The 24,754-nt window shown below is 42.6% G+C and overlaps 1 protein-coding gene across 1 annotated transcript in view; it reads left to right on the top strand.

The window, feature by feature from the left end:
• The first annotated feature begins 3,296 nt into the window (after window positions 1-3,296).
• rspo2 (R-spondin 2) overlaps window positions 3,297-24,754 on the top strand; it is a 57,096-nt gene continuing 35,638 nt past the window's right edge. The window contains exons 1-2 of the mRNA XM_076737330.1: window positions 3,297-3,661; window positions 3,918-4,233. Of these exons, the coding sequence (XP_076593445.1) occupies window positions 4,134-4,233 (100 nt within the window). The 5' untranslated portion in view covers window positions 3,297-3,661; window positions 3,918-4,133. The remainder of the gene's footprint in view (window positions 3,662-3,917; window positions 4,234-24,754) is intronic.

The raw sequence follows: 24,754 nt of genomic DNA, 5'->3' as shown, positions 1-24,754 counted from the left end.
TGAGGCTGTGTGTTCGTCATCGTGGCAAAAAATGGTCCAGAAGACACCCGATTTATGCCCCTGGCCCACGTTCTTCTTAAGTCGCAGATCACCATATCCCACTTTCAGTTGTTCCAGTCCGTTCAAAGACATTATCTAAAACTAGAGATCTTGAGGTGGCATCACACCAGTTGCAACGCCGAATCGGTGTGTATGGTGCAATGGAACAGGTGAGCTGTGCCACATTTATTCAGTGTGCCTAACAGCCAGGCATGGTCAACTTTCATCCTTTGTAAATATTGACATATGTGTGTGTTTTGCTGAGTGTACAGCGTCAACTGTGCAAGAAACCATCACAGAACTATACAAGTGTGTACCCACCTGTACACACTGGGGTTGAATGTGTTGATTCATTATCTTATTGGCACTTTAAGTCAGAAACTCTTCCTCTCTTGCTTGATTTGATCAGAAACTGTTGGATTCAAATATTGCCAAATCCTGATTGGTGCGCCAAATATTGTGACATCACTTATTTCTGTCAAAGCTTCACACCAGTTAGAAGAACGCAGATAAAAACAGAAACAACCAAAACTTTATCACACGTTGGAAATGTCTGTGTTCATTGAGGACCACGTGGCTTAAAGGAGAAGCCGAGTGAGAAAAGACATTTCAGGGCCTTCAATCACATTCTCGTACCTTTTGGAGAACTTTAAGGATTTTTTGGCACTTCTGGGACACATTTTTCAAGCCTAGAGGTGTTGAGTGCTTTGGAGTCATGGTTGGCAATAATAGCAGTAAAACTAGTAGTAAAGATAGTAAAAATAGTAATTCTCTTTCTTGGATACAGAAGTTGACAAAACAACCTCATCTGGATGTCTGGATGAGGAGCTTTTGATCATATCTCACGATCTTCATCAACAGGTGGAGATTCCCAGTTGTCTTAGAATTGTAGCTGTTTAAATTTCCTTCTTTTTTTTTTTTTTTTTTAATTCAAGCTGCAGAGCAGCTGCTAAATATTCCTGGAGGTGAGATGGTTTTGTCAAGAAGATTTATGATGGCTATAAAATTGTATTTGTACATGTGGACTGTAATGTTTCAGCTTTGTTTGCAAATGTCATGTTAGATTATTTCTGGACATTGAAGTTTGCCTCTTTCCAGCTGCGAACATGGGAAGTTGCTAAGTATAACTTTAACTTTCTCAGCTTGCCTCACTCTCATCCTGTCCTTGACATTTTCGAGATTCTGACTTGGATGACCACTGTGGCTTGGAACTTTTTTCCTCCTTTTACCTTGCAAGCCGTGACAACAGCCCACGCTGAAGAGCATCCAGTCTGGGTGCCTGATGAACAGGGTGTTCAGCAGCTCCCCTCATTGCTGTTATGGCACTGAGGGCCCTGAGCCAGACCATCCAAATGCTGACGTCACCTCCACTTTTGTGCACTGCAACGAGTGGGAGGGAGGGATGGAGAGAATAAAGTGATTGGTTTCCCGGCCCCCTTCTCCATGACACATCATGAAAATAAAAGTGCCGGAGGCCTAAATTATCACCTTCACCTTAACCGTGCACTCTCAGATGTTGTTTTAGAGAGGAGTCCAAACCAGCGGCACTGCCTGCGGCACACAGGCCTCCGACCACAATGTCTGTCACTGTTCTCCAGATAGATAAATAAGCAAAGTCAGGACAAAGGTCACTATAGATTTTGGCAATGAAACAATCATGATTCCTGTTTTTGTTTTTTTTTTAACATATATTGTTAGAGCCCCCCCACCACACACACACACACAGACACACACAGACATATTTTTTCCAACCAGTTCCAGTGACGAAATGGAAACTTGCACTTGTGTGCGTGTTTGAGTGAGTGTATGTTTTACTGCCTGAGGATAGACATGTCTCTTTTTTCACTGGTTTCTCTGGTGTTTAAAGTGTAAAACCAGCGTGTAAATGATATTTTGTAATGTTCAGATGGGAGGTCTGTGTGACCTCTGAGGGCAGCAAGACTTGGAGTAAAAACAGGTTGATTTTTTTTTTTTTTTTTTTTTAATCAGTTTTACAGTTGGAGCTGTTAAATCTTTTCAGCATCACACACTACCATTACACTTTCTGTTTCATGAAGGCCTGTGTGTTTTTCTTCACTTCACGCTAGTTTGACTGCTGTAGACTTACTTACATGGACAATATAGCTCTCACACGAAAATAATTTCCTGACATAAATAAAAGATTAAGTGCCACACCTAGTGGCTGAAGGGGGTAGAGCATTCACAACTTGTAGTCCAATCAGGATGTGGAGCAGCTGCTGAGAGTGATATTGTCCAGCATTTCTTCAGTTGCTCACATGTGCACATCACTACACTCTGACTCTTTCTCCAGGACTCTCTGTCACCAACTTCCCTTACGCTGCTGTCACATGTCCTCTTTGATTTGTAGCTGACGAGCAGCCAGCGTTTGAATGTCAGCGAGGAGTGGGTGCTTGCCAGCCCCTCATATGTCTTCTTAGAGGGTAAGCTGGTTCTTCCCGTAGGAGAATCCCTGCGGCCATTGACCATCTCACGTGTCTCCGTTGATGAGGTCGCACGGGTCAGTGTGAAAGGCCCGGGCCAGGAAAACCCTGAATTTATTCAGTGATTTATTTGTGTTCCACAATTACAGCTTTCCCAGAGATTATCATTAATTTCAGAGGAGGAGGGAAAGGGGGGGTCGTAGTCCCGGGTGCGCAATAAAGGAGGCGTGACGAGATGGTTGACTTGCGGGCCCACCTCATTACGCACATTACGCAGATAATTGCTTTTTTTGGCGAACCTCTAATTATTCGATAGGGCTATCGTCAGCGGAAGATAATTGAACCGAGATCGATTGACTGTGTCGCAATGGTTCAGTTCATTTTTGATCTCCAGTTGAGAGGGGTCACTAAAGTTTAATTTGAAACCCATATGAAGACATCCATGAGGGGAAAAGTAGTGTATCTGCGTAGTGTTGTAAGGAATCGGGTTCCCCATTGGAATACTAGAGGAATATCACGGATGGTGAAATAGTATAAGTTAATCGCTACTGCCCGCTGCAGACCATATCTCCTAAACAGACTACACTAACTTTTTGTCTGTGGGATGTTTCCAGCTTTTTACGCACACTAGGACCCAGAGGCAACCTCGTACCGGCCAGTGTGTGTGAGTGCGCGGGGGGTGGGGGGCGCTGAGGAGGGGGGAGACTCCACCAAATGTCATCTTCAACATCTTCAATAAGAAGAAACACAAAACTAGAAATCTCCACACGTGACAGCGGCACGGCGCTATATGAGGAAAAAGGCAGCAAGCATCAGGACCAGTTGGGAGTCAGTTACCGCTCAACCTCAGCAGCGCGTAAAACGCAGACTCACTCACCGGCTCGTTTTCCACTTAAAAGAAAGCAACACATGTGTGTGTTTGTTTCTGCTACGTTGCAGGACGCGGACGGGACAGGCTCGAGTGAGGAGACGCAGGTAAACGGAATCTAAGCTTTTACAGAGAGGAGGAAAGGAAATCCCCCCTTCACCGCGACCACCTTTTTCCTCCTCGGACCTCTGTTCTGTTCTGGAGACGCAAGTTTCTCACACAAAGAGGGATGCTGCATGTTCCCGAGCCGCACTTGCACTCAGAGGGAACTTAAAAGTGGACCGGAGCGGAATTACACTCCATCTGGTGCAAGGTATACACCGACACGTTATTTCACGGAGCGTCCTGGCGACTATTACGCACGGTTGCGCTTATTTTTGGAAGGGGCGTTTGAGTAGTACGCATTGCCTTTGCATCTGTGACTGTTCCAGCACATTAACACACAGAAGAGCTATTCATTTTTTTTGTTTTTAATCCCCACTGTATCAACCTCACGCATCATTGTTTAGAAAGGTGTTGATTTCATTACACTGTTATCACAGTAACATCCTTTCTCATTCTCCCCGCAGCGCACCAAAACGAACACTTTAAGTGACTGGAGGATCATCGCGCTTCATAAAATGATCCCTATCGGCGACGTGATAACATGTCGCATCTCGTCTGATGTTTGACACATTTGAGGATCGACTAAAGAAACTGGAGGAGGACATTACAAAGTCAGAGAATTCATCCCGAGCCCTGCTGGCACGTTTTTGCTGGAGTCCGAACAACAGATCGCCGTCCAGATGCAGTTTCGACTCTTCTCATTTGCCCTGATCGTATTGAACTGTATGGAGTACAGCAACTGTCAGGCGCCGTCGCACCGCTGGAGGAGAAACAAAAGAGGTAACACGGGGTTGTAGCCTACAGGACTTAGAGCAGCATCCAGGGGAAGACTTTAACAGATGGTTTAAGAGTTTGCGAGGGTCACGGGAGGCAACGATCCTTGACAAGGTTACTCACGCATTCAGTCCGTCTCCTTCTCACTAGTGTGTAGGCTATACATCGTCTGTAGGTTCCCATAGAGTACAGTTTGCAGCGAGCAGGCGAGAAGTCAGAAAGATATGATATGAAATGTTGATTACTACCTCTGTTTGGTTTTTTTTAAGGCACAGGTGAGAGCTGCCGATCCAACAAACATTGTAATTCAGGAATGTTACAGAAATTCACGATGACATTAACTTGGAATCTAAGCCACAGTTCAGTCTTGCAGCATCTGATGTAACTTATTAACCTCTTGAAAGAAGATTTCCAATATTATGTAACGATTTCAGAGCTGGTAGCTAATGCGTAAAATGTGCGCAAAATTGGCCACGCGTGTGGCATGCCCAAAATTAATGTTAAAACATGTTGCATCAGTGGATTGGCTAATCGTATTTAAACCACGCTGTCAGACGGGCTATTAACGCTACTTCCCGACGTTGTAGCTTCAACAAAGGGTCCCCTATATTATTTACATGTGAAACTGCTAAAAAAGCTACTGGTGCGGATCGGTCTATAGAGAGCTGGCGGCTTATAGAAGGGGAGAGGGTCATATTGTGGGAGTTATTCAATGAATAGATACGGAATCCCCTTCCCCTGACTTATGAATTGCACATCTCCACTCCAGCCCCTTAAGCTGGTTTTAATTGATCTCATAACCACTTTGAACAGTTGGTTGGAAACCCGCATAACAGTCACTCAGCGGAGGCGCAGGGGTTGAAGAGGGGATCAGCCCCTTTGTAAATACTGCTCTATACTCTGAATGAATGGGGAGACAGTGGGATTAGGAAAGTGGCCCCCGGCGTGCCCTCCTCAGAAACTGTGACATAACACATCACCAAGATCTTCAGGTTGGCCACGAGAGGAGACTTGGTCAGAAAGGCGCACAGGGGCCATGTAGCGGACTTTTGGGCAGCGCTAAACAGTCCGCACAGTGTAATAGCACAGCAGAAAAAGTCACTTGAAGTCAGGGGAGAGGGGGTCTTGTAAATTGTAAGGCAATCACAGATCTAATCATATGCGCTGCGTGCCATGGGGAACCTCCACACTCTGCAAGCCCTCCACTGCCCATCTGCAAATAATCAGGCAATCACTGCGGGGTACTGGCACACACACGTTTTTCAGCTGCTTTGTGTGTTTCTTTCTCAGAGGACTGTGTGATCTGAGATAGGATATAGGAGCTAGAATGTAATTTTCTTAGTATGGACAGTCTTATTTTGGAACTGCTTAAATTCTGGAGGGTGTTTTGAATGGTCAAGCAGCAGACCCAGTCTTGACAGTCTGTAGCTGCCTCTTTATCTGTGTGGTGTTTGTGAGAAAGAGGGGAAAGTAGAGAGAGAAAGGGAGCGGGGGGGGGATGATGGGGTGGGCTAACCGGTGAGGATGAGATCAAAAGGTTAACTTACACATTTGACCCCAAGAAAAAGCTTTAGGCAGAGCACTATAAGCTACTCATTGTTACCACCAGCTTTCAGAACGGATGTTACACTTGTCAGATTAATCCCATGCAAATATGTACAGGTTTTACAGTATTGCTGTGTGTGTGTGTGTGTGTGTGTGTGTGTGTGTGTGTGAGAGAGATTTGGGGGAAACAGCACTTTGGGCCAAAAGTGCCATTCTAGCAGGCAGTGGCAGCCGGCCAAGTTTTCGGTATTTGCTTCCTTCCTTTATTTATCACGGTTATATTGAAAGAAGCATGTGTAAGAGATCATTGTCCAATAGGCCCAGAAATGCTTGAATATTTTTCTAGCCCTCAAGGTTCCTGTGACAGCTTTATACACAGCCTTTCTGGCATGCACGGAGAGCTATCCAAACCGTTCAGGGGTGTTGAGACCCAGACACGTTCGAAAACTCAATTTGGCCACACTCCGCTCCCCAGGCGCAACTGTTTTAGGCGTAACAAAACACATAATTTAACAAAAGTCTTTTTCATTTTTGAAAATGAAAAAAATTTGCCATTAATATTCTGTGCGCATGTAGCCGCATGACCAAGTGAAGTGTAAGGGATTGAGATGCCATTATAATTAGGGGATGTCAAGGAGAAACACAACCATTGCATATGACTCGTGCCTGCTGAAATGTATGAGTAGAGTCAAGATTGGGATCTTTTTGTGGTTTCTGGTCTGATCTTGTCTTGCTCACTCACTGCACGGCATGACCCAACCTCCCATTTGGCTGCGGTAACTGTACATATACATTTTTTTCATGTAAAACAGATGACAAAACATATTAAATTTACACCTCCTTGCCCCCTATCCTGCCCAATAGAAGCAGGGAAGTGATGCCAATGAGCCCTTCTATGATATCATAGCTAGACACAAGGGTATTACTTTTCATTTTTATTCTCTGGCTAATGATGCCACCTGCTGACTACATAAAATCAGGCTGGAGTACCAATGCTGCCTGAAGGAACAGAGACACACACTGGGGCCCTAAGACGTTTAAACAGGTAATGAATAGATAATAGCAGTAAAGAGTGGTGAAAAGTTGCCATGTGATACTGTTAACCCTTCTGCATCTACCCAGAAATGCCAAATTTGAACTCCCAGCAGGCCACAGCATGTTTCAGATCATATGTGTGTAATCTGTTACTTTCACAGTGTTCCCAGATGTTTTGAAGGACAGAAGTGATTAGATGAAGCCAATGCAGCCTAGCAGGGTGGAGGGAGTGAGGTCAGAGATGCATGACATTTTGTACCGCTGATGGTAGTCAGCAGCAAGGGTGTGTGTGGTGAGTTTTTGATGCCAAAATATACAGAAAATGGTCATGATTTGTGGCTGGATATGCACCTCTTTCGAGAAAGAATCCCATAAAGAGTGTGTGGAAACTTGATACTCTCAGGTATGTGACTCTTGTGAATTGACTTTGCGGTTTTAGTTTCTTGATAATACAGCAGAAAAGAAGATGATGTGGATTATTTTTAAGTCAAATGCAGCTTTGGCTGAATAAATGTAAAAAAAACGATAGTGCTCTTTGGATGCAGATAAGCAATTCAAACACTGTGGCCTCTCCTTCTAAGCCTGAGGAAATCAGGCCTCAGTGTGCTGAAAGCTCACACAAACTCCCAGGTCTGTGGGTGTAAGTGTTAATGTTGGAACCCGGTGCTTCAGCGCAATATAATACCTTGATTAAGTGCCTAACGGGGAGGGGAGGGAAGGCTCCAAGAGGCTGCTTTTAAACCAGCCTTGCCACTCTTGCCTTTGGAAAAAGTGAAAAAGCCCTGCAGATGGCACGTCTGTTAACAAGGCTTGCTCACATGATGCCACTCTAATCCAGGTGATGTGATGCCTTGCATCCTGACTTTTCTTATGCCATAAAACAGAAGGAGTTTGTGTATTTTATTCATGTGAAGCACCGGATTGATCGCTTAAAGGAAACGCTGAAAGTGATCTGAGATCTGACAGTGTGGAGTAGCAGCAGCAGCCCTCCCTCCCTCTCATCGTCCTCGAAGGTGCTGGTTGAGGAGTGGTGGGGGCTTTTTAGGGGATGAGGAAGGCGCATTTAAGCAGATCAGCTGGAAATGGCTGAATGTGAACAGCATCACCTGAGAGGGATTACAGCGAGCTGAGTCTTGACCTGAGCCGGAGCTCTGGCGTCAAGGAACAGAGCTCTGTCTTTTCTCTCCCAGGCCCCATCAGCCAAGCCTCCATAAGTGTAAATCTGTGTGTGTGCTCACTGGTGTGTGTGTGTGGGGGGGGGAGTAAAAGAGTACAGGGAGATACATGGGCACCCTGCAGGTGCATGTTCCTGATGCTCTAATCAAGCCATCAAGTCCAGAACGGTGCATACACCCCCAACTCCTCAACCAATCACATCCACAGTCTGTCTTGGGGATTGTCATGGCCATTAAGGACAATGATTCACTTATGCTCTGTATTGATAAATCACATTAGTCTGACCCAGCCTCCGAACTCTGTCGAAAGACTAGCTCCTTGTTTGACCCACTAACCCATGCATGTCGATCCTGGCCTGTAGTGCAGCTCCTGCTCCGAGTCACAGCGGTATCAGATGAAGCCGGTGAAAGGCTCCTCAGTGCGCTCATGCCATGCTACACTGCCGAAAACCCCAGCAGAGGAAAAAACATGCAGTGGCATGAACTTTCTACTGGAGAGAGAAAGGCACAAAGAGAGATTCTTTCAGGCACCACGTGACAAAGTGGGGATGATCTGTTTCACTTTGCCTTTGTTTTCCCACAGAAAACAAGATGAAAAATGAATTTAAGCCTAATGAATTTAAATCAGCGCAGCCATCCTTTATGCCGCATTTGTGTATAAGGAGTGAAGTGAGGCAGGAAGGTGGGATGAGGGATTCATATTCATCTATCAACTCTTTGGGTGTTGCTCCATTTAAGAGCAGGATCCATTTCACATGGATAACAAAGCTTGTTTTGTAACACTTCTGCACCCTTCCATTTATCACATCACAGCGGAAAAACATTTATTGTGAGCAGATTTGTCCCCTCCTTTTCCTTTTTTAACTTTTTTTTGGGGGGGGATACATGAGGGGATCTTCTCTTTCACCCTCAATCATTGTCATCAGAGGATTCCATATGCTGGCAAAGCTAAATGCCAAACAGATGGTTTATTTTCAAGCTCGATTTTACCACACTGTAAAAGTTCATTTTTTCGGAAATGTGAAATAAAATGAACTTATTATATAAAATCTTATAATACACTCCATATTTCCTCATGGTGATTGGAAACTCCCGAGCAGCAGACAAAAACTGCAGTGTCCCTCTAGAGCGCGGAGGCGATTTTGTAACCCTCACCTATGCCCGTTCCCTCAATTGCACACTCCCCTGAAGCAATTACACCTTAATACATTTCCTTATAAAGCTACTAAATATGACCAGCCAATTTGGTCTGATTCTCTCAAGTTTATTGGGCTGTAAAAAATCTAATGTGGGAATCATTTCGAAGTGCCACACATAAAACAACAACACAAAAGGAGCATTTTTTGAAAAAATGACTCATACAAGGGTTTCACAGGTAGGAGAGCTGCCCAGAGCCGGAGATGGAGCCCCTCAGGCTTACATTGAAATGCACTTCCAGACTACTTACCTCTCACATTACTAATACACACCTCTAAAAGAATTCAGCAAAGAGCTGTTTAGAGGTAATGACGTGAATACAATAAGCATCCATTGTGTTTTTTCCCCAATGAATAGTTAAAAGTGACCAATTTCCCCTTTGCTGTTTACAAAATAACTAAATCACACTTGAAGTTAAACTTAGACACTTTGGGAAATGCACATGCTTGCTTTTTATTAAGAGTTAAATAGGAAGATTGATACCACTCTCGTGTGTGTGGTGAATATGCAGCTGGAGCCAGAAGCTGGTTAGCTTAACTTATCATGAAGACTGAAGGCAATCAGCTAGCCAGGCACTGTGTGTCGTTAACAAAATCTAAAGTGCACTAATTAACCTTTATTGCTCACAAAAACTGTAGTGTAAACATGACAGTTTGTCATTTTGCTGTTTCCTGGCCAGGAGCAGTGGCCAGGCAACCAGTGGAGACTCCAACAAGTTTCCGGTCTCAGCCAAGAAATAGTCCAACACATAACCCCTCGTAAAACTGTGAAGTGCTGTTTTTTGTATGGATTAAAAAACTTGCTTGTTCTTGAGCTTTAGAGGTGTTTGGAGCTGGATTTAGTTTCTCTTTGGACAAAGCCATGCTAGCTGTTTCCCTGTTTCCAGTTTTTATGCTAAGCTACTCGGCGGCTGGCAGTTGCTTCATATTGTGAGATGTGAGAGTAGTATTGATCTTCTCATCAAACTCTTGGCAAAAAAAGTAAAGTGTTAAACCCATAAAGTACTTTTAGCTGTGCAGCTTGGTAGCTGAGCCTATTTGACTGATCATACATTTGATTTCTCACCTGCCTGAAATGTGTAGAAGAGCAATGCAGTTTTAAGGATCCAAGATTCCTTGGAAGGGTGTTCTAATGTTTCCAGAAAATGCCATCCCCTGTATCTGCGCTTGTTTACCATGTCAGTGTGTTCCTCTGTGTGCGTGCCGACTAGTACCTACTTTGCATCGATCTGCAAGGCCAGGAAATCTGAAACTAAAGGAGGCCCCTTGAGAAAATACACTGTGTGCAGAAACAAACACACATTTCAACTGTAGTTTGGCACTAAAGGCTGTTTGCATCAATGCCTGTTCCAATGGCTACTGCTAACAACAGTGAGACACGGGGCTCTGATCGCTACCCCCGTGCCCACCCCTTAACACTCGACAGATGGACAAGACTCCTTTTTTTCCCCTCTCCCTGCTTTTATGGGTCCTCTAATTATGCTTACATGCCACATCAAAATAAAGCTCAGCATGCAATGCCTTTGGTATGGAAAGGAAGTGAGCTGGTCAGATGCAATAAAGAGTCTCTCTGCGGAGCTTGCCTGTAATTTGGTGGCCCGAGTATGGACGTGGAGAGGTAAAGGTAAAGGTGCAGCTGCCCCCACTGTCGCCTACTGCCTGTCTGTGGAGTTACAGCAAATCTGTGGCATTGATATGCTTCAGTAGATGTGTTCTTGATAAAATAAGGACCTGAGCTGTTCTCACTTTTTTCTGGTAATATGATGTTGAAGTGGTGTGAAAGATTATCCCAACACAGTTTAAAAGACGTGCAAATATGTGACAGGATATTTTAGCACCACCCTTGATGTATCTGTGCCAGGGTGCTGGTTTTGGAGGTTGGGGTTACTCTTGGTAGTCGGGTGTCCTAAGAATTAATGAAGTCTTGCCTGTGGAATTAGGCTTGGACTAGTTGGGACAAGAGCTTTGAATGCTACAGTGTGTGAGGCTTACACTGGATTTTTTGTTTTCTTGGGCATGGAGCTGTGCTGGGGCTGGCTTGTGCTTCTATCTCTTCGCTCTCAGCCTTGCGGTGTGAGGAGGGTAAGGCCTCATGGCTGCCTGCGGAGTGCAGAAGCACCCGGTGTGTTTTTAATCAGAAACAAGGCTGGGAGTCATTATTGGGCCTCGATGTTGAGCTCATTGTCTCTCTGACTCCCTCTGTGGAGAGGGGGGAGAGGGGGGAGAGGGGGGAGGGTGGGTGGGTGGGGGACGCAAAGAGGAGGAACATGATGGGAAAGGAGGATGCACAGAGCAGTGGAGGAGTGATTGACTGAGACCTGCATCTGACTGTCATCGGAGCAAAGCAATAAGATCATGTAATCAATCACAGAATGGAAGCTACAGGACACATACAGGAAACACAGTGGAGTGTCTTGCTTGTTCAAGCTCACACCTGGTCTCAGGTACCTTGTCAGTCATCTTGATGAGCTGTGTGATTACCCTTGTGTGATAAGAGAGCACCTATGTCTGTCTTTACACAACTTTTTGAGCTAACTGGCTAGCATCCTAGTTGTCAAGCAATAAGCACGTTAGCTCTGTCTCAGCCCTGTCTTCACTGAGTGTGGACAAACAATGCAGGTGTATTTTTGTCCTTATTGTCCTTAAGCATTGTTAATGCTGTGACTCTCCGATAGCTTTACCCACAAGCCACAACCAGCTAACACATGACAATGCCATTTTTTTTGCCACAAACTGATTGTCCCAGTTATAGATGGTTAAACCTGCATTAACTGATTTCTTGGCCACTTGGGGGCAGCAGAAACAAGTGAAATACAACATTGGCATATTATTTTCTTATTAAGTTGGTATGGGGGACTTGTTAGCAAACAGTTTCTCATTTACAAATCCAACAGACACGGAGCAACATTAACATTTGTTTGGAGTTGTTTTTCTGTCCACATGAAAAATTCCGATGTTCACTCTCATTAGCTGTTCTGTTCCACCAAAAGGGAAAGATGTCGCACTTTAGCTGCTAACATTAAGTGCTTCTTGCTAACAACACTTGCTAATTTCTAACTTTGTTTTTTGGTGCAGAGCACGTAGCGAACAGTGGGTTTAGATGAGCATTTTGGAGAAAAAAGAACATGCTTTGTCTACACGTGGCAGTAATGTGAATAATACGCAGGACTCAACCAAAAACAGTACAATTTATGTATGTCTCTAAATCGAACTGCAAAGCTGAGTGATAATTCTTTGTGGGTTCGACAACTTCCATATTACACATACTCAGTTGATCCGTTATTAACCTAAAAAAAAATATATGAGCGGTTTAATGTTTGGGTCTGCAAATGTACGAAGGAAAGTTGGATTTTCACAGTCTGTGTATAACCAGACTGAATGACGTCTTTGTTGACGCCTCTCACAATGAGACTTTGTGGGTGGATATGACATCTTGTCAATCCAATTACAGCTTAGAGTTTGCTTCCATGGTTGGGTTGCATGAAGTGAAATACAGATGGGTGACAAATTAAAGGAGAAACCTGAGTAAATGAGTGAGGTATCAACAAAGTGAATCAAAGGCTTTGCCCTTCATAACCCTACCAGGACACTTCATGTTCCTTTAATTTGTCAGCCTTATGTAGGATGATGAAGGATCTTTGGCTTAATCCTGCACATTGGGCGATGCTTTCTGCTCACCTGTCATTGAATGCAACTGAGTTGTAACATGCTCTCCTAAGCCAAGATGTTGTTTCCCCACCACTGAGCCCAACATCCAACAGAATGGGTCCAGCTCTGTTCACTGTAATACAGTGCATGTCTGACCCAGTTGTCGTGTGGTTGTGGTCTCTGTTGTTGTTTGTCTTGTGTTGACTTAAGCCCGTGTACTTTTTGGTGCTTCGCTCTGGCTGCACGCCACGCAGGCTTGGGACACAGATCCACAGACACACACAGACACACAGACACACAGACACACAGACACAGACACAGACACACACACACACACACACACACACACAGACACACACACACACACACACGGACTGTAAAAAGAGAGTGGAAGTCAAATTGTGGGGGAAAATCGTAAGCTGTGTTATGATTTTAACGCAGCACATTTTTATGTTGTGCTTTGTCAAAGAGGACATCAATTGTGGTGACTGTTTTTAACTTTTCTTTCTCCATCAGTGTTTCTCACTAAGCTTGTTTTAGGGTCCAGACAATGAAACAAGGCTGTGGTAGAGACAAATGCTAGACAGAAAAGTATAAAGATTTAAAAGAAAAAGAAGGCCATTAACATTTCTCGAATTCCTTTACTCTTTTTCCATCTCCAGTTATGCACTTGTATTACATCTTGGCCGACTTCTCCTTAACTGGATATTATTTTATTTGGACTGGAGCCAGATCTCAGGAGCAGGGCCTTAGCTGTGTAAACAGCTGTCACCAGCAGGAGTCATAAGTAATAGGTATCTGTAGACAAGGGTCACATGTAGTTTACATGTTTACCGGCTAATGGCTGTAGAGATTGTACTGCCTTGGTGCAGTAATGGGCAGTAGTGGAGTGTAATGGACAGTGTGAGGCTGGTTATCATCATCGAGCATGAGGGCATATATGCATATGAGTAGCTACAACACAAAGGTCAAGGGTTATTTTTGGAGAATGAGAGACTGCAACTAAGATCCTTTTTTCTGATTGTTAAGAGAAGACAGCTCCTGTGGTTGAGTTATTGCACAGCTCTTTGGCACATCCAGCTCTATGAAACATTGCCGTAACAGCAGCCAATACATGACAATTCAATTTGCCGCTCATTTGTAGCTGTAAACACTGTGGCATGTAGGCACAAGACAGGTACAGCTGCATGCATCTGCCGCTTCTGTGTAATAATACGCGACCTCATGCCACCCAGAGATTTTGGATGCAAGTCTTAATTTCTTCATCCAAAAGTTTCTTTTATCACAACATCTAACACCTTCTTTAGATTCTAGCTCACCTGCATTCCAAAGCTCACTTTTCGAGGCAGCAGATTACATTTCTACACCCAGAAGCACATACAGTACTTTTGCTGAAAGGAAATTATCTTTCCACCACAGTCGTTTTCATTTTGCTTTATGTGCTCCATTTTGGCCGGTGGAGTCCACTCATCCTTCATACTTTATGAAAGCATTTATTCCAAGTCTCTCTCTCAAAGGGCACTGGAGAAAATAAATGTGTACTCCTGAGGGCTGAGTTTGGCCTTTTAGAGCCAACACAAGCCGGTTCCTGTTAAGAAGCCCCAGCAGTGCCAGCCATTCAGGTGCAGTTTAGTAGTGGTGTGAGGACATTAGGCCAGATGTAACCCAGACACCTGCTGGAGCAGAGGGTGGCTGCTCTCATCTGGATACAGTATACCCGTCTAAAGAAACTGTATATCACAAGCCACCTCAGATGAACTTCTCACTAAAGACTTAGTGTGTGTGTGTGTGTGTGTGTGTGCGTGCGTGCCTGTACTTCTGGGATAACCCTCAAGTAATTGAACAAGACCTGAACAATATATTAGGTGTTGGCAGCCTCGGTAGAAAAACATCCGTATTATTCTAATATTCAACCCACAATCATCAATTAATGAATGGTGTGGCCATTTCTTCACTCCGACGCAGACCTCAGTCAGATGAGAAAACAAAGAAAGTTGTCTTCTTTTCCTGTGAGATATTGGATCCAGTCCAGTTTTTTTAAGGTAGAAAAATAAGGCTTTGATGTTTTTTTTGTTTGTTTGTTTTGTGGCAGGCACCATATGTGAAAGTGAGACCAGGTCTTTGCCATCTGTCCCCTGTGGTGCACTCCACTTTTGACCCTGGCGATCACCTCACATCTCCCTGTTGGCTTTGGCAGGCGAGGAGGGGCGTGAGGTTATATCTTGTTAAAGGGTTAATGAGGTAGAGCTTTGAAGCGGACGCTCACATCGTGCCTACTGGAGACCAGCATATGCTGTAGTCAGTTAGTCAGCACAGGCTAATCTTTTTTTTGGTCCTTGTTTTTCTTTCCTTTCTGATTGTTTTGTCTCCATCTTTTATGTTAAGAGCATTGCACTTCCTGTAGATCGCCTGTCAGTCAAACACTGTGACTTCCTCTTCCCATTCTGTTGTTTAGGTTGAACTCTTTTGCTCTGTTTAATGACCTTGTTCATCTATTTGTTTCAATCAACTAAGAAAATTAAAACAAATTACTTCTGTCCAATGTTAAAGCCTTTATTAACATCCTGCAAGATACATCATGTGAGTTGTAGCAATCAGCAGTCAGTGTTTGAATGTGTACAGCATATACTCAGATACTGTTCTTGAGTACAATTTTGAGGTACTAGTATCTCCTTTTTCTGCTTTATAGTTCTTCTCAACTACATTTGACTTCATTCATTTAACAGTTAAAGTTACTACTTTAGTTACTTCATACATTAAGATTGCACATACAAAATATGATCAGTTATATAGTTTATAATTTTTATAGTTTATAATGTTTGCTGATATGACTTTTCCATTAATTACATGCTGAATGCAGGACTAATTGAGTAATATTTAACAGTGGCATTACTACTAAGTATAGGATCTGAATGTTTCCACCATTGTCAGCAGTATTGGGAAGTAATTCAGGACTTTTACAGAATAGATTTTGAATTTTGAAGTATGCCTTCAGGAACAGTTCACCCCAAAACACAAGTACATTTTTCCCTGTACCTGTGGTGCTATCTAAGTTGTTTTGATGTGAGTTTCAGAGTTCTGGAAAGGCTGTAGAGATGTCTGCCTTGTCTCGAATATAATGGAACCAGATGGCACTTGGCTTGTGTTGCTCAAAGCACCAAAAAGAATACCTTTGAAAAACTCAACAGCAATGTCTCTTTCCAGAAATCATGACCCGGTTACTCAAGATAATCCACAGACCTTGTTGTGAGCAGTAGGGACTATTTTCTTTCTTCCGAACTACACCCGCCAATCGTATCATTGTGCAGAAGGAAGTGTGCATCTACTCCACTAACCTGCACACGTCCTTCTGCACACCAAAACAATCCAGATGGATAAATAGCACTGCATGTAAGAGGAGACAAAACTGTTTTGGATTTTAAAGGTGACCCGTCCTTTTAAGGAAATATATCGACATTAAAAAAAAGAAGATTGCTTATTTGCTTTCCAGCAGAACATTAGTATAGAAATATTATACCATTCTTATATGTCACTTAAATATGAATCCAAAGCAGCATGTTAGCTTTGTTTAGTACAGAGACTGGAAATGGGGCTTTAGAAGTGCAGGTTTAAAGATTTTATTATCCTTGGATAGAGCCAGGCTAGCTGTCCCCCCCCTGCTTCCAGTCTTTGTGCTAAGCTAAGCTAACCATCCTTGAGCTTCATATTTAGTGGGCAGACACGAGAATATTTCCCAATCTGTTGAACTTTTTCTGAAAGTATTTAACTCGACTAATAAAAAAAATGAAAACATAGGCTTTAACCGCAGGAACATATGACATTACTGTTTTAATTCCTATAACATACATTAATACTTTCATGTAGTACAGATTTTTTTTGATTTATTAATCCATTCAACTTTTTTTTACTTCTCCTGAAGGTTTTGGTTTCTTTTTCCAGCTCTGTCAATCAGTGATGGGAAACAATAAAACACAGTTTTTTATCACAACATTTTAAATTTATGTAGTTTACAATCTGTTTTTGTGAAACCTTTCAACAAAAAGATGAGAAGGCCCCATCTCCCATCTGGATTTGCAGCAACAGTATGTTGTGCTTTCTGGCAAGTATGAAAAATCCACATCCAACTTTTTTTTTTTTTTTTTTTTTTTTTCAGATGTGCGAGCTGGAGGTCGGGATGAGTTTAGTCAAGGTGATGACAAATGGGGAATGGAGAGTGAACACGGGTTAGTGTGGGAGAGACAGAGCCATGCTACATGGGGTGCAAATATGCCAAGCATGCCCGCCAACTTTACTGATCCTTGCCTGTGATGTTCTCGTACCCCTCCCGCACCGAGGGAAACCCACAGCCAGGTCCCACTTGCCAGTGTGTGTGTGTGTGTGTGTGTGTGTGTGTGTGTGTGTGTGTGTGTGTGTGTGTGTGTGTGTGTGTGGGAGGTGTGGGTGTGTGTGTGAGTGAGTGAATTACTAGACTTCCAGCACGTTGAGCTACAGGTGTGAAAATTAGGTGTGAGGTTTATGTGTGATAAATTACCAACATGTGGGCTAATCGGAGCCACCCCACCTTTTTCTCTTTTCTCCTTTATTCTTTCATGGGGGGGCATTTCTCCCACAGCTTGAGTGAATTTAAGGCTATGTAAATATTGAAATACTCAAAGATCCAAACTTTTTCCTTCCTTTCGGGGCTCATTTCACACTGCTTTTACATCGTTTAGTTTGTGTCTTAGTTGTTACTGTCACTTGGCAACTTTGGGAAGAAATGGGGTGTTTTGGGCTCCTGAGCAGATTTACATGAGATATAACAAAGACTAATCACAATTTTTACATCCATCCTTGTCCAGAGGACAGATCCTTTGACCACTTAAATGACAGACTGCGATGAACAACTTTCACATATTCAGAAATTAAGTAAAAAAGTAAAATGTTTCAGATACATTTCATAGAGCATCATTAATACTTCCCCCTTAGTTTCTTTGCAAATGTTCTTTGTCTTAATACCTGGTTTCTTGTTGTTTTTTTCCCCCCTAAACCTCAGAAGCAATCTTAAGAGCCACAGCAGCAAGGTAGTCCAGATAAGTTAAAACTGCTTGCCCTAGAAAACAGATTTCTTCTTTTTCTTCACTTTAGGGCACAAACTCCATCAGTTGCACATAATTCCCGGATTTCTCTGATGATTCCAGTTTCCTGAAAAACTTACTATATTTTGCAAACATCTTCTGGACAGTTCAACTAATCATTTCCAAATGTGGTGTGCACCATCTCTGGACTCTCATGACCAAAAGCTATAAAACTATTTATTATAGGCCATATAGTTTTGCTGCAAAAAGCCAATGTGTTTTTGGCGCACATTTACGAAGAGGCCATAATTTATCAGGTCCAATCTTCACAAATCCTAGGGATGTCAAAATGTCAAGTTTTATATTGGCATAGTGTAGGTATGGTGTGTGTTGCTGAGAAGGTGGAGATGAGTAGAAAATTACTGGGGCGTTTCACAAGAACATTAACCTTTTTCAGTGAATGAGAGAATAGAGACGGGCGAGAGAGGAAGAGCTAGCAAGAAACATAAACCACATGCTCGTCTTCTAATGCCTGCCCAGGGAGCGATAAAATCCATCCTCATGAGACACTGGTGAATCCCTGTAGTGCCTTTTGTCCTTTTACACCTACGCTGATCAACCATAACCTATGAAACTAGTATCACTGTCAGGAGAATCAAAGACAGGTGCTCAGTGATGACCTGTGCCACTCAGCAGGAAGTGCCAGACTGATAGAAAAAAAAAAGACAAAAAAAAACATGCAAATGTTTGGTTTTAGTCTTTTAGCATGTGTCGAGGTGAAAGGAAAATCCGTCTCAGTGTGTGATGTTTCATGCATTATGTGATGAAGTGTTGCAATTTACACTATGTTTTGGTGTAACCACTTTATAGCTGTGGCATTAATACATAAACTGCGCCACCAAAACTAAAGCAGGCCTATAAATGCAGCATCACCAACAGCTATTTTTAAAAGTGTTAAAATTGTATTTTAGAGTGGATTTTTCCTTCCCTGGAACAAAAGTTTAACCTGATTAGAGGTTTGCATTGTTTCAGTGCATTGTTTAAGCTATGTCGACAATGACTGCGAACAAATATTCCGTTGTTTTCAAGGCCCGACTGAGCTGTAAAACACTTTATGAGACCGCAAGCCACAGTGAAGACGCGATGCTGTTGCTTGACCACCACATCAAGGTCATTCTCTGGTTTTTTTCCTCTTATGTGACCATAGAGCATTCCATGACGGTCACATGTCTGCGGTGGTCAAGGATTTAAGCGCCTATCAGCGCGGCCGAAAGTGTTAAAAGACTGCAGCGCGTACCGTGTGACTCGGTCAGCTGGGTCACCTTTTATTTCTAATTTTCCTAAAACAGGAATTATGAGGTCTCTTTCACATCAGGGGATCCAGATGTGGGATTTGACCCAGGACATGGGATTTAAGTCATAATCCATCATAAAGATGTTAATAAGGAAGTGAACTAACCAAGGGTCTTCATATAGAGTAGGAGAGAGTGCAGGGGTGAGAGCCATGATGAGTTCAGCTGGACAGATGGGTGAAAGGTGTTTAGAGTGTTTCCAGATTGATTCTCTGTCAGTGTCTCTATCTGACTGGCTGCTGGTTCAGGACTCATAGGACAGAGAGATTCTCATTACACGCTGCACATCTTACATTTTCTGGATCACTGATATAAAGCCTAGGCTACAGTTTTGGCAGCTGATCTGGTTAAATAGATTACATTAATGAGATGACAGAAATTGATCTGATAAGAGAAGAAAGATTCTTTTTCTTACAAATTGGAATTAGAGTTCATGAGCAATGAAACTCACTGTTGTTCAATTCAATACACTCAAGGGTTTGGCTGCCATAGCTCGACAGTAGCTCAGCATTTTAGCTAGTAACAGCAGTATTTACTGGTACTAATCAGTCATGTAGAATTTAGCATTAACTTCTAATTGTAGCTGCGGTGGCAGCTGTTAGGCAAGAGTAGTTGTGAATGTAGCTGGAGCCAGCAGCTAGTTAGATTAGCTTAGCATAAAGTCTGGAAACAGGGGAAAACAGCTAACCAGGCTCTGTCTGAATTGACAAGATCTGCCCAGCAGCACCTCTGATTCTCGCAGATTAGGCCATTAAAACTTTTTGTTTAAAATTGTGCAAAAACCAATTTGCTGACTATTTCTTGGTTGGGAGCAGTTTTCAACCAATCAGTGGGGGACTCCAGGAAGTTACTGCTCCATACATATTTACCTATTTTAGTGGCGAGAATAGTCTCAATCTTTGCATTGAACTCTGAGCAAGACAGCAAACAAGCTTATTTCCCAAAATGTGGAACTGTTTCTTTAATAAGAGGCACTTTGTATGATGACGATGGTCACCGAATGACTCAAATGTAGTTTTCTCACCTGCATGTTGCTTCTTTCTCACCTGCATGTGAGAAAACTACATCACAACTACAATTATACCAAAGTAAATTACCTTGTGCTTCTGTTTTATTGTGCACTAAAAAGTGAAGCTTTGAATTGGCCCCCATTTTCCAGTTTCCCGTTTGAACCGCGGCTGCCTGTTTTACCCATTCACTATATAAACCGCCACCCTTTCAAGTGAAGGTTCACACCGCTGTGCTGCCCGTCTCGCCCGGTGGATCTGTGTCACAGGAACACTCTGGCCGAGCTAATACGTCTGACAGCAAATGCGTTTGCTCAGTCTCATGCTGCAAAATCATTATAAGCAGCAGGACTGTCCTAAATTATAAACATGTGCTTACAGTATGATCTGTTAAAGTAAACTGGGGAAAAAACGTACATCTTAAAACATGACTATCTCCAGCTGGAAAAGAGTCATAGGCAACTCCAACATATTTTCTGCTAAATTAGAACAGAAATGTGCCTTCAGCACACAGGACTGAAGTACCCCCCTCTTACCTCTTACCCCTTCTGTTTTTTCTCCACAGTTTTTTGAGCTAAGTGCAACTTCCAGTTCCATGACAAAAATAAGTCACGGGCCTGAAAAGCCGGCAGTTTCATGCCATTTTCCGTGTACCAGCTTTAACAAGCTTGAACAATGTTGAGGCGGTACCACGGCTGGTGAACTCTGAGTGCCAGGGTAGACACTGTTGGCTCTCCTGCCTTTCAGCTACAGAGCGTAAGCCTGGATAGTTAGGTGGTTTCAACAGAGATCCAGAAAGTGGCTGTTGCTTCTTACGGTTTGGTCCGCCGCCCGTCGGCTGGTGGCTGCAGTGCTGCTCTGTCCCGTATCTGCCCTTTCTCTCTCTCTCAAGCTTTCTCTTTTTCCTCTAAAGTGGAGCAGCAGTAAGCTTATACCATCATTTAGGGGGAACAAGGGAGGTGGACAATAAACAATAATTGTCTCAGTGCCACGAGGAAAGCGTATAATTCTGTTGGTGAATGTGATGCTTTCCACATGAGAGCACAAATCTTCTTGACCTGCTGCTGCTATGTAACTCCAAAACTTGAGGTTTGCCATCACTGCCTCTTCACCATATGACATTTATAGTTAGTAGATGCAGTGAATAAATTGAATAGCTTTTTTGTCGTGTTACTTGATGATACCACACTTTCTGACATAGGCTGTACTGTAAGTGTGTTTTTTGAACAATGAACAGTGTAGCTGCTGGTTAGAAGCATTCACAGTCTGTATTATTAGATTTACATACCAGGGCCCCTTGGAGAAATGGAAGAGAACTGAGAGAATAGAAACAGTTGTGTTTTAATATAAGCTATTGTCCTCCATATGCTATGTTTGGAATTCACTGCTGCGTTATGATATTGCCTCAGCAGTCAATTGGTGCTATCATTTTCAGTTTAGTCTGGACTTAAAACAATATGTGACAAGGTGAAGGAGGATCTAAGCAGACTAACCATCTCACACGCCTCTAGTATATACCTCTGTGTCCAATATCATCAGCTACTAATGTGGACAAATCTCAGTAGTGATAGCAGGTTAAAGAGCCGATGAGTGGATGGAGTTTGGTCTTAAAGAAAATATCCTCGGTACCTGTGGAAGCTGCCCTGTGGACTGTGATTGAAGTGAGCAGCTGAGAGGTGAGAAAGAGGCATGTAACCACTTTTTGAAGCCTTTTTCAGATATGGCAGACCACAGAAAAATCCTACATCTGATTGAATGGGAATGTTTTGGCATAACTTAATCCCATTTTGTCCATAAAACACGAAACATAAGGAAATGCTACTAAAACCTTGAGGATTTGTTATGTCTTATGAAAAATCAGATATGATTTAGTATTATTTATGTTATACTATATGTCTAATGATATAATGCATTTTCTTTATGTTATTATTTTAGCATTATAATAAAATTGTCAAATTTTAAGACCTGAAAATGGTTACAAAGTATCAGTTTTCAGCAGCGCCAGTCCTAAAACGTTTTTATCGAAGTCGGCTTGCAAGAGGCCACATCACTAAAACCCCACGTAAGAATGTCTTCTTGTTCTCAATGTTCAGGGCTCTAAAAGAAACACAAAAATTATGTGCAATTTGCCTTGTTAGGGTTTCGGGTTGCAGAAAGTTGGAATGGGTCAATGTGAATGATTTCATGGGTAACGGTAGGTGAGTGGAAGGCAGGAAATTAGCTGGCTGTGGGTGGAACCCCCTTGTATATGTAGAGGTTTTTGGCAGCCCCGAGAGCAGTCTGTCACGCTTGCTTTGGACTCATAAAAACGTACCTGAGACAAAGTTTGAGTTTCTGCTGGATCTCACTGCAGCCCTAATTGCTCTTGAGCTGCTTTAGAGCAAACCTCCCAGCAAGCCTACAGCAGTAGAATGAAAGCTCTACGCTCCAAACATGCTGTCATTCTTCATGCTGTGAGCTGTGTGACTGCTTTGCATGAATGAAAGACCAAAACTTCACCTGAATATGTTTGATACTTATCAGTGAAAATCCACAAGGCCATGGCCTTCTGCTGTTGATTTTATGGTCTAAATTGTGATTTTTATTTAAATTTTTTAGTTGTTAAATAGTCTTAAAGATGATGATGACGAAAACGGATTGGTCTTGGATTTTGTTGAGTTTGACATTGTGGGAGTGCACTTACTCACTTCTTTGGAGAGAAGATTAATACCACTCACACATCCGTATGGTAAGTATGTTGCTGAGGCTAAAAGCTCATTAGCATAGCATAAAGACTAGAAATGGGGTAAACAAGTAGCCCGTCACTGTTAAAGGTAACAAAATCCACTTACCACCACCTCTAAAGCTCACTAAATAGCACATTTTATATCATTTGTAAAAAATCTACAATGAAAATCATGAAGTTTATTTTTTTTATGGAGTGGGGCTAGTTGTGTCCCCCTGTTTTCTTTTCTTTTCTTTTTTTTTTTAAGCTAAGCTAACAGGCTGCTGGCTGTAGCTTCATATTTACACACAGACAGAAGAAAGTCAAACTCTTAGCTAGAAAGCGAATGAGAGTATTTCCCAAAATATGGAAATATTCTATTAAAGCAAGTGAATGAAGCGATTCTGTTGAAATTCAGAATGTATTTTTTCAGTTTGTTCCACAAAATCATCCTCAGTCTGGCTGTCACAATATATTGTTGATGGGTGAGGAAGAGGATTTGTGAAGGGTCCTTCATGTGGTTTATGAACGAGAGCAGCAGCTCTATGCCAGTCCTCCGCCTCGTAGACATGATACATTGATTCACTTATTAAGTCTTTGTGTTAAAAGGTCTTTGCAGAGGCTTCTTCAGCGACGTTCATATGGGCTCTGGCTTTTGTAAATACAGTACTTGAGGCTCAGAGGGATCTTCAGAAAGCTGTCAGAAGTGGGAACTGCGGATTTGTTTTGTTTCACGTAATATGTTTTCTGTGGTGGAAACTGTAAACGCCATCAGTTTATTGTGTGCAGGGAGTGGCATTTCGAATGGCGTGTACACTCTCCCTGTCTCAGAAAACATGTATGGTAAAACCTGGTATCCATAATCTCACAATGACCACTTTCTGTGTGGCTTTTCTATATGTCTATTCTACAAGTCTGGGTCACTTCAGTTTCAACATGATTGACAGTAGAAACGCTGGAAGAGCCAAGGCATTACATGATTTGTGGGGAAAGAAGAAGCCATAGAGGGCAGTTGAGCATGTGTCAAAGCATGACGTGTAGTATATTTGCTAGCATTCAGATGGACTGGGTTTGAATGTGTCTGCAGTTCGAGAACGGGGAAAGACACAATATGCAAAACAAAAACCACATCCATAACTCAGAACACATCCCCCAGCACACTAAACATACAGCTTTATGTTCCTGCCAAATTAGGTTAAGCTGCAATGATCTATAGAGACTTCAGAACTAACACTTAACCCATTTCCCTTTGATTTTCTCTTCTTTAGTGCCACTTAAAAACATGGCTGCTACATGCTTTGGCAAACTGTTTTCAATTTTCATGCCATTAAAGCACGCTGAGGTAACATTTTTTTTTACTCACAAGCCCCTTTCAAATACTTTTTTTTTTTTTTTTTACAGTTTCATTTCTGCTGTAAAAGGGCCATTCTTACATTTCTTCTAGTCTAAATTCATATGAATGAGTGTTTTCTTTAAGAATGGCTGAAACCTGCTGGCAGTCAACAGATTGATGTAAAGTGCACTAGACATTATGCCGGTAGTGTAGGACGTGAGTTGGACAGCGCTGCTCCAGACACTGTGAATTGTGGCCTCCTTCCTGACATACCTGTGGCCTGAACCCCCAAACCTTTCCACAGACACACACAAGCTAATCTCCCAAGATCAGCACCAAAAGAGTTTCTCTCCACCGTAGACAGCCTTTCCTATCCCTCCAATCTTGCGCTATTTCCAGGATGTGGGATCTGCTGCAGTCAAACGGCGTGTGATTATATTATCCTCAATCAGCGTGCATTGCGAAATTAGCAACCAGC

This window comes from Chaetodon auriga, chromosome 8 (genome assembly GCF_051107435.1).
Source record: "Chaetodon auriga isolate fChaAug3 chromosome 8, fChaAug3.hap1, whole genome shotgun sequence".
Classification (NCBI taxonomy): Eukaryota; Metazoa; Chordata; class Actinopteri; order Chaetodontiformes; family Chaetodontidae; genus Chaetodon; species Chaetodon auriga.
This window is presented reverse-complemented; position numbering and strand designations above follow the sequence as displayed.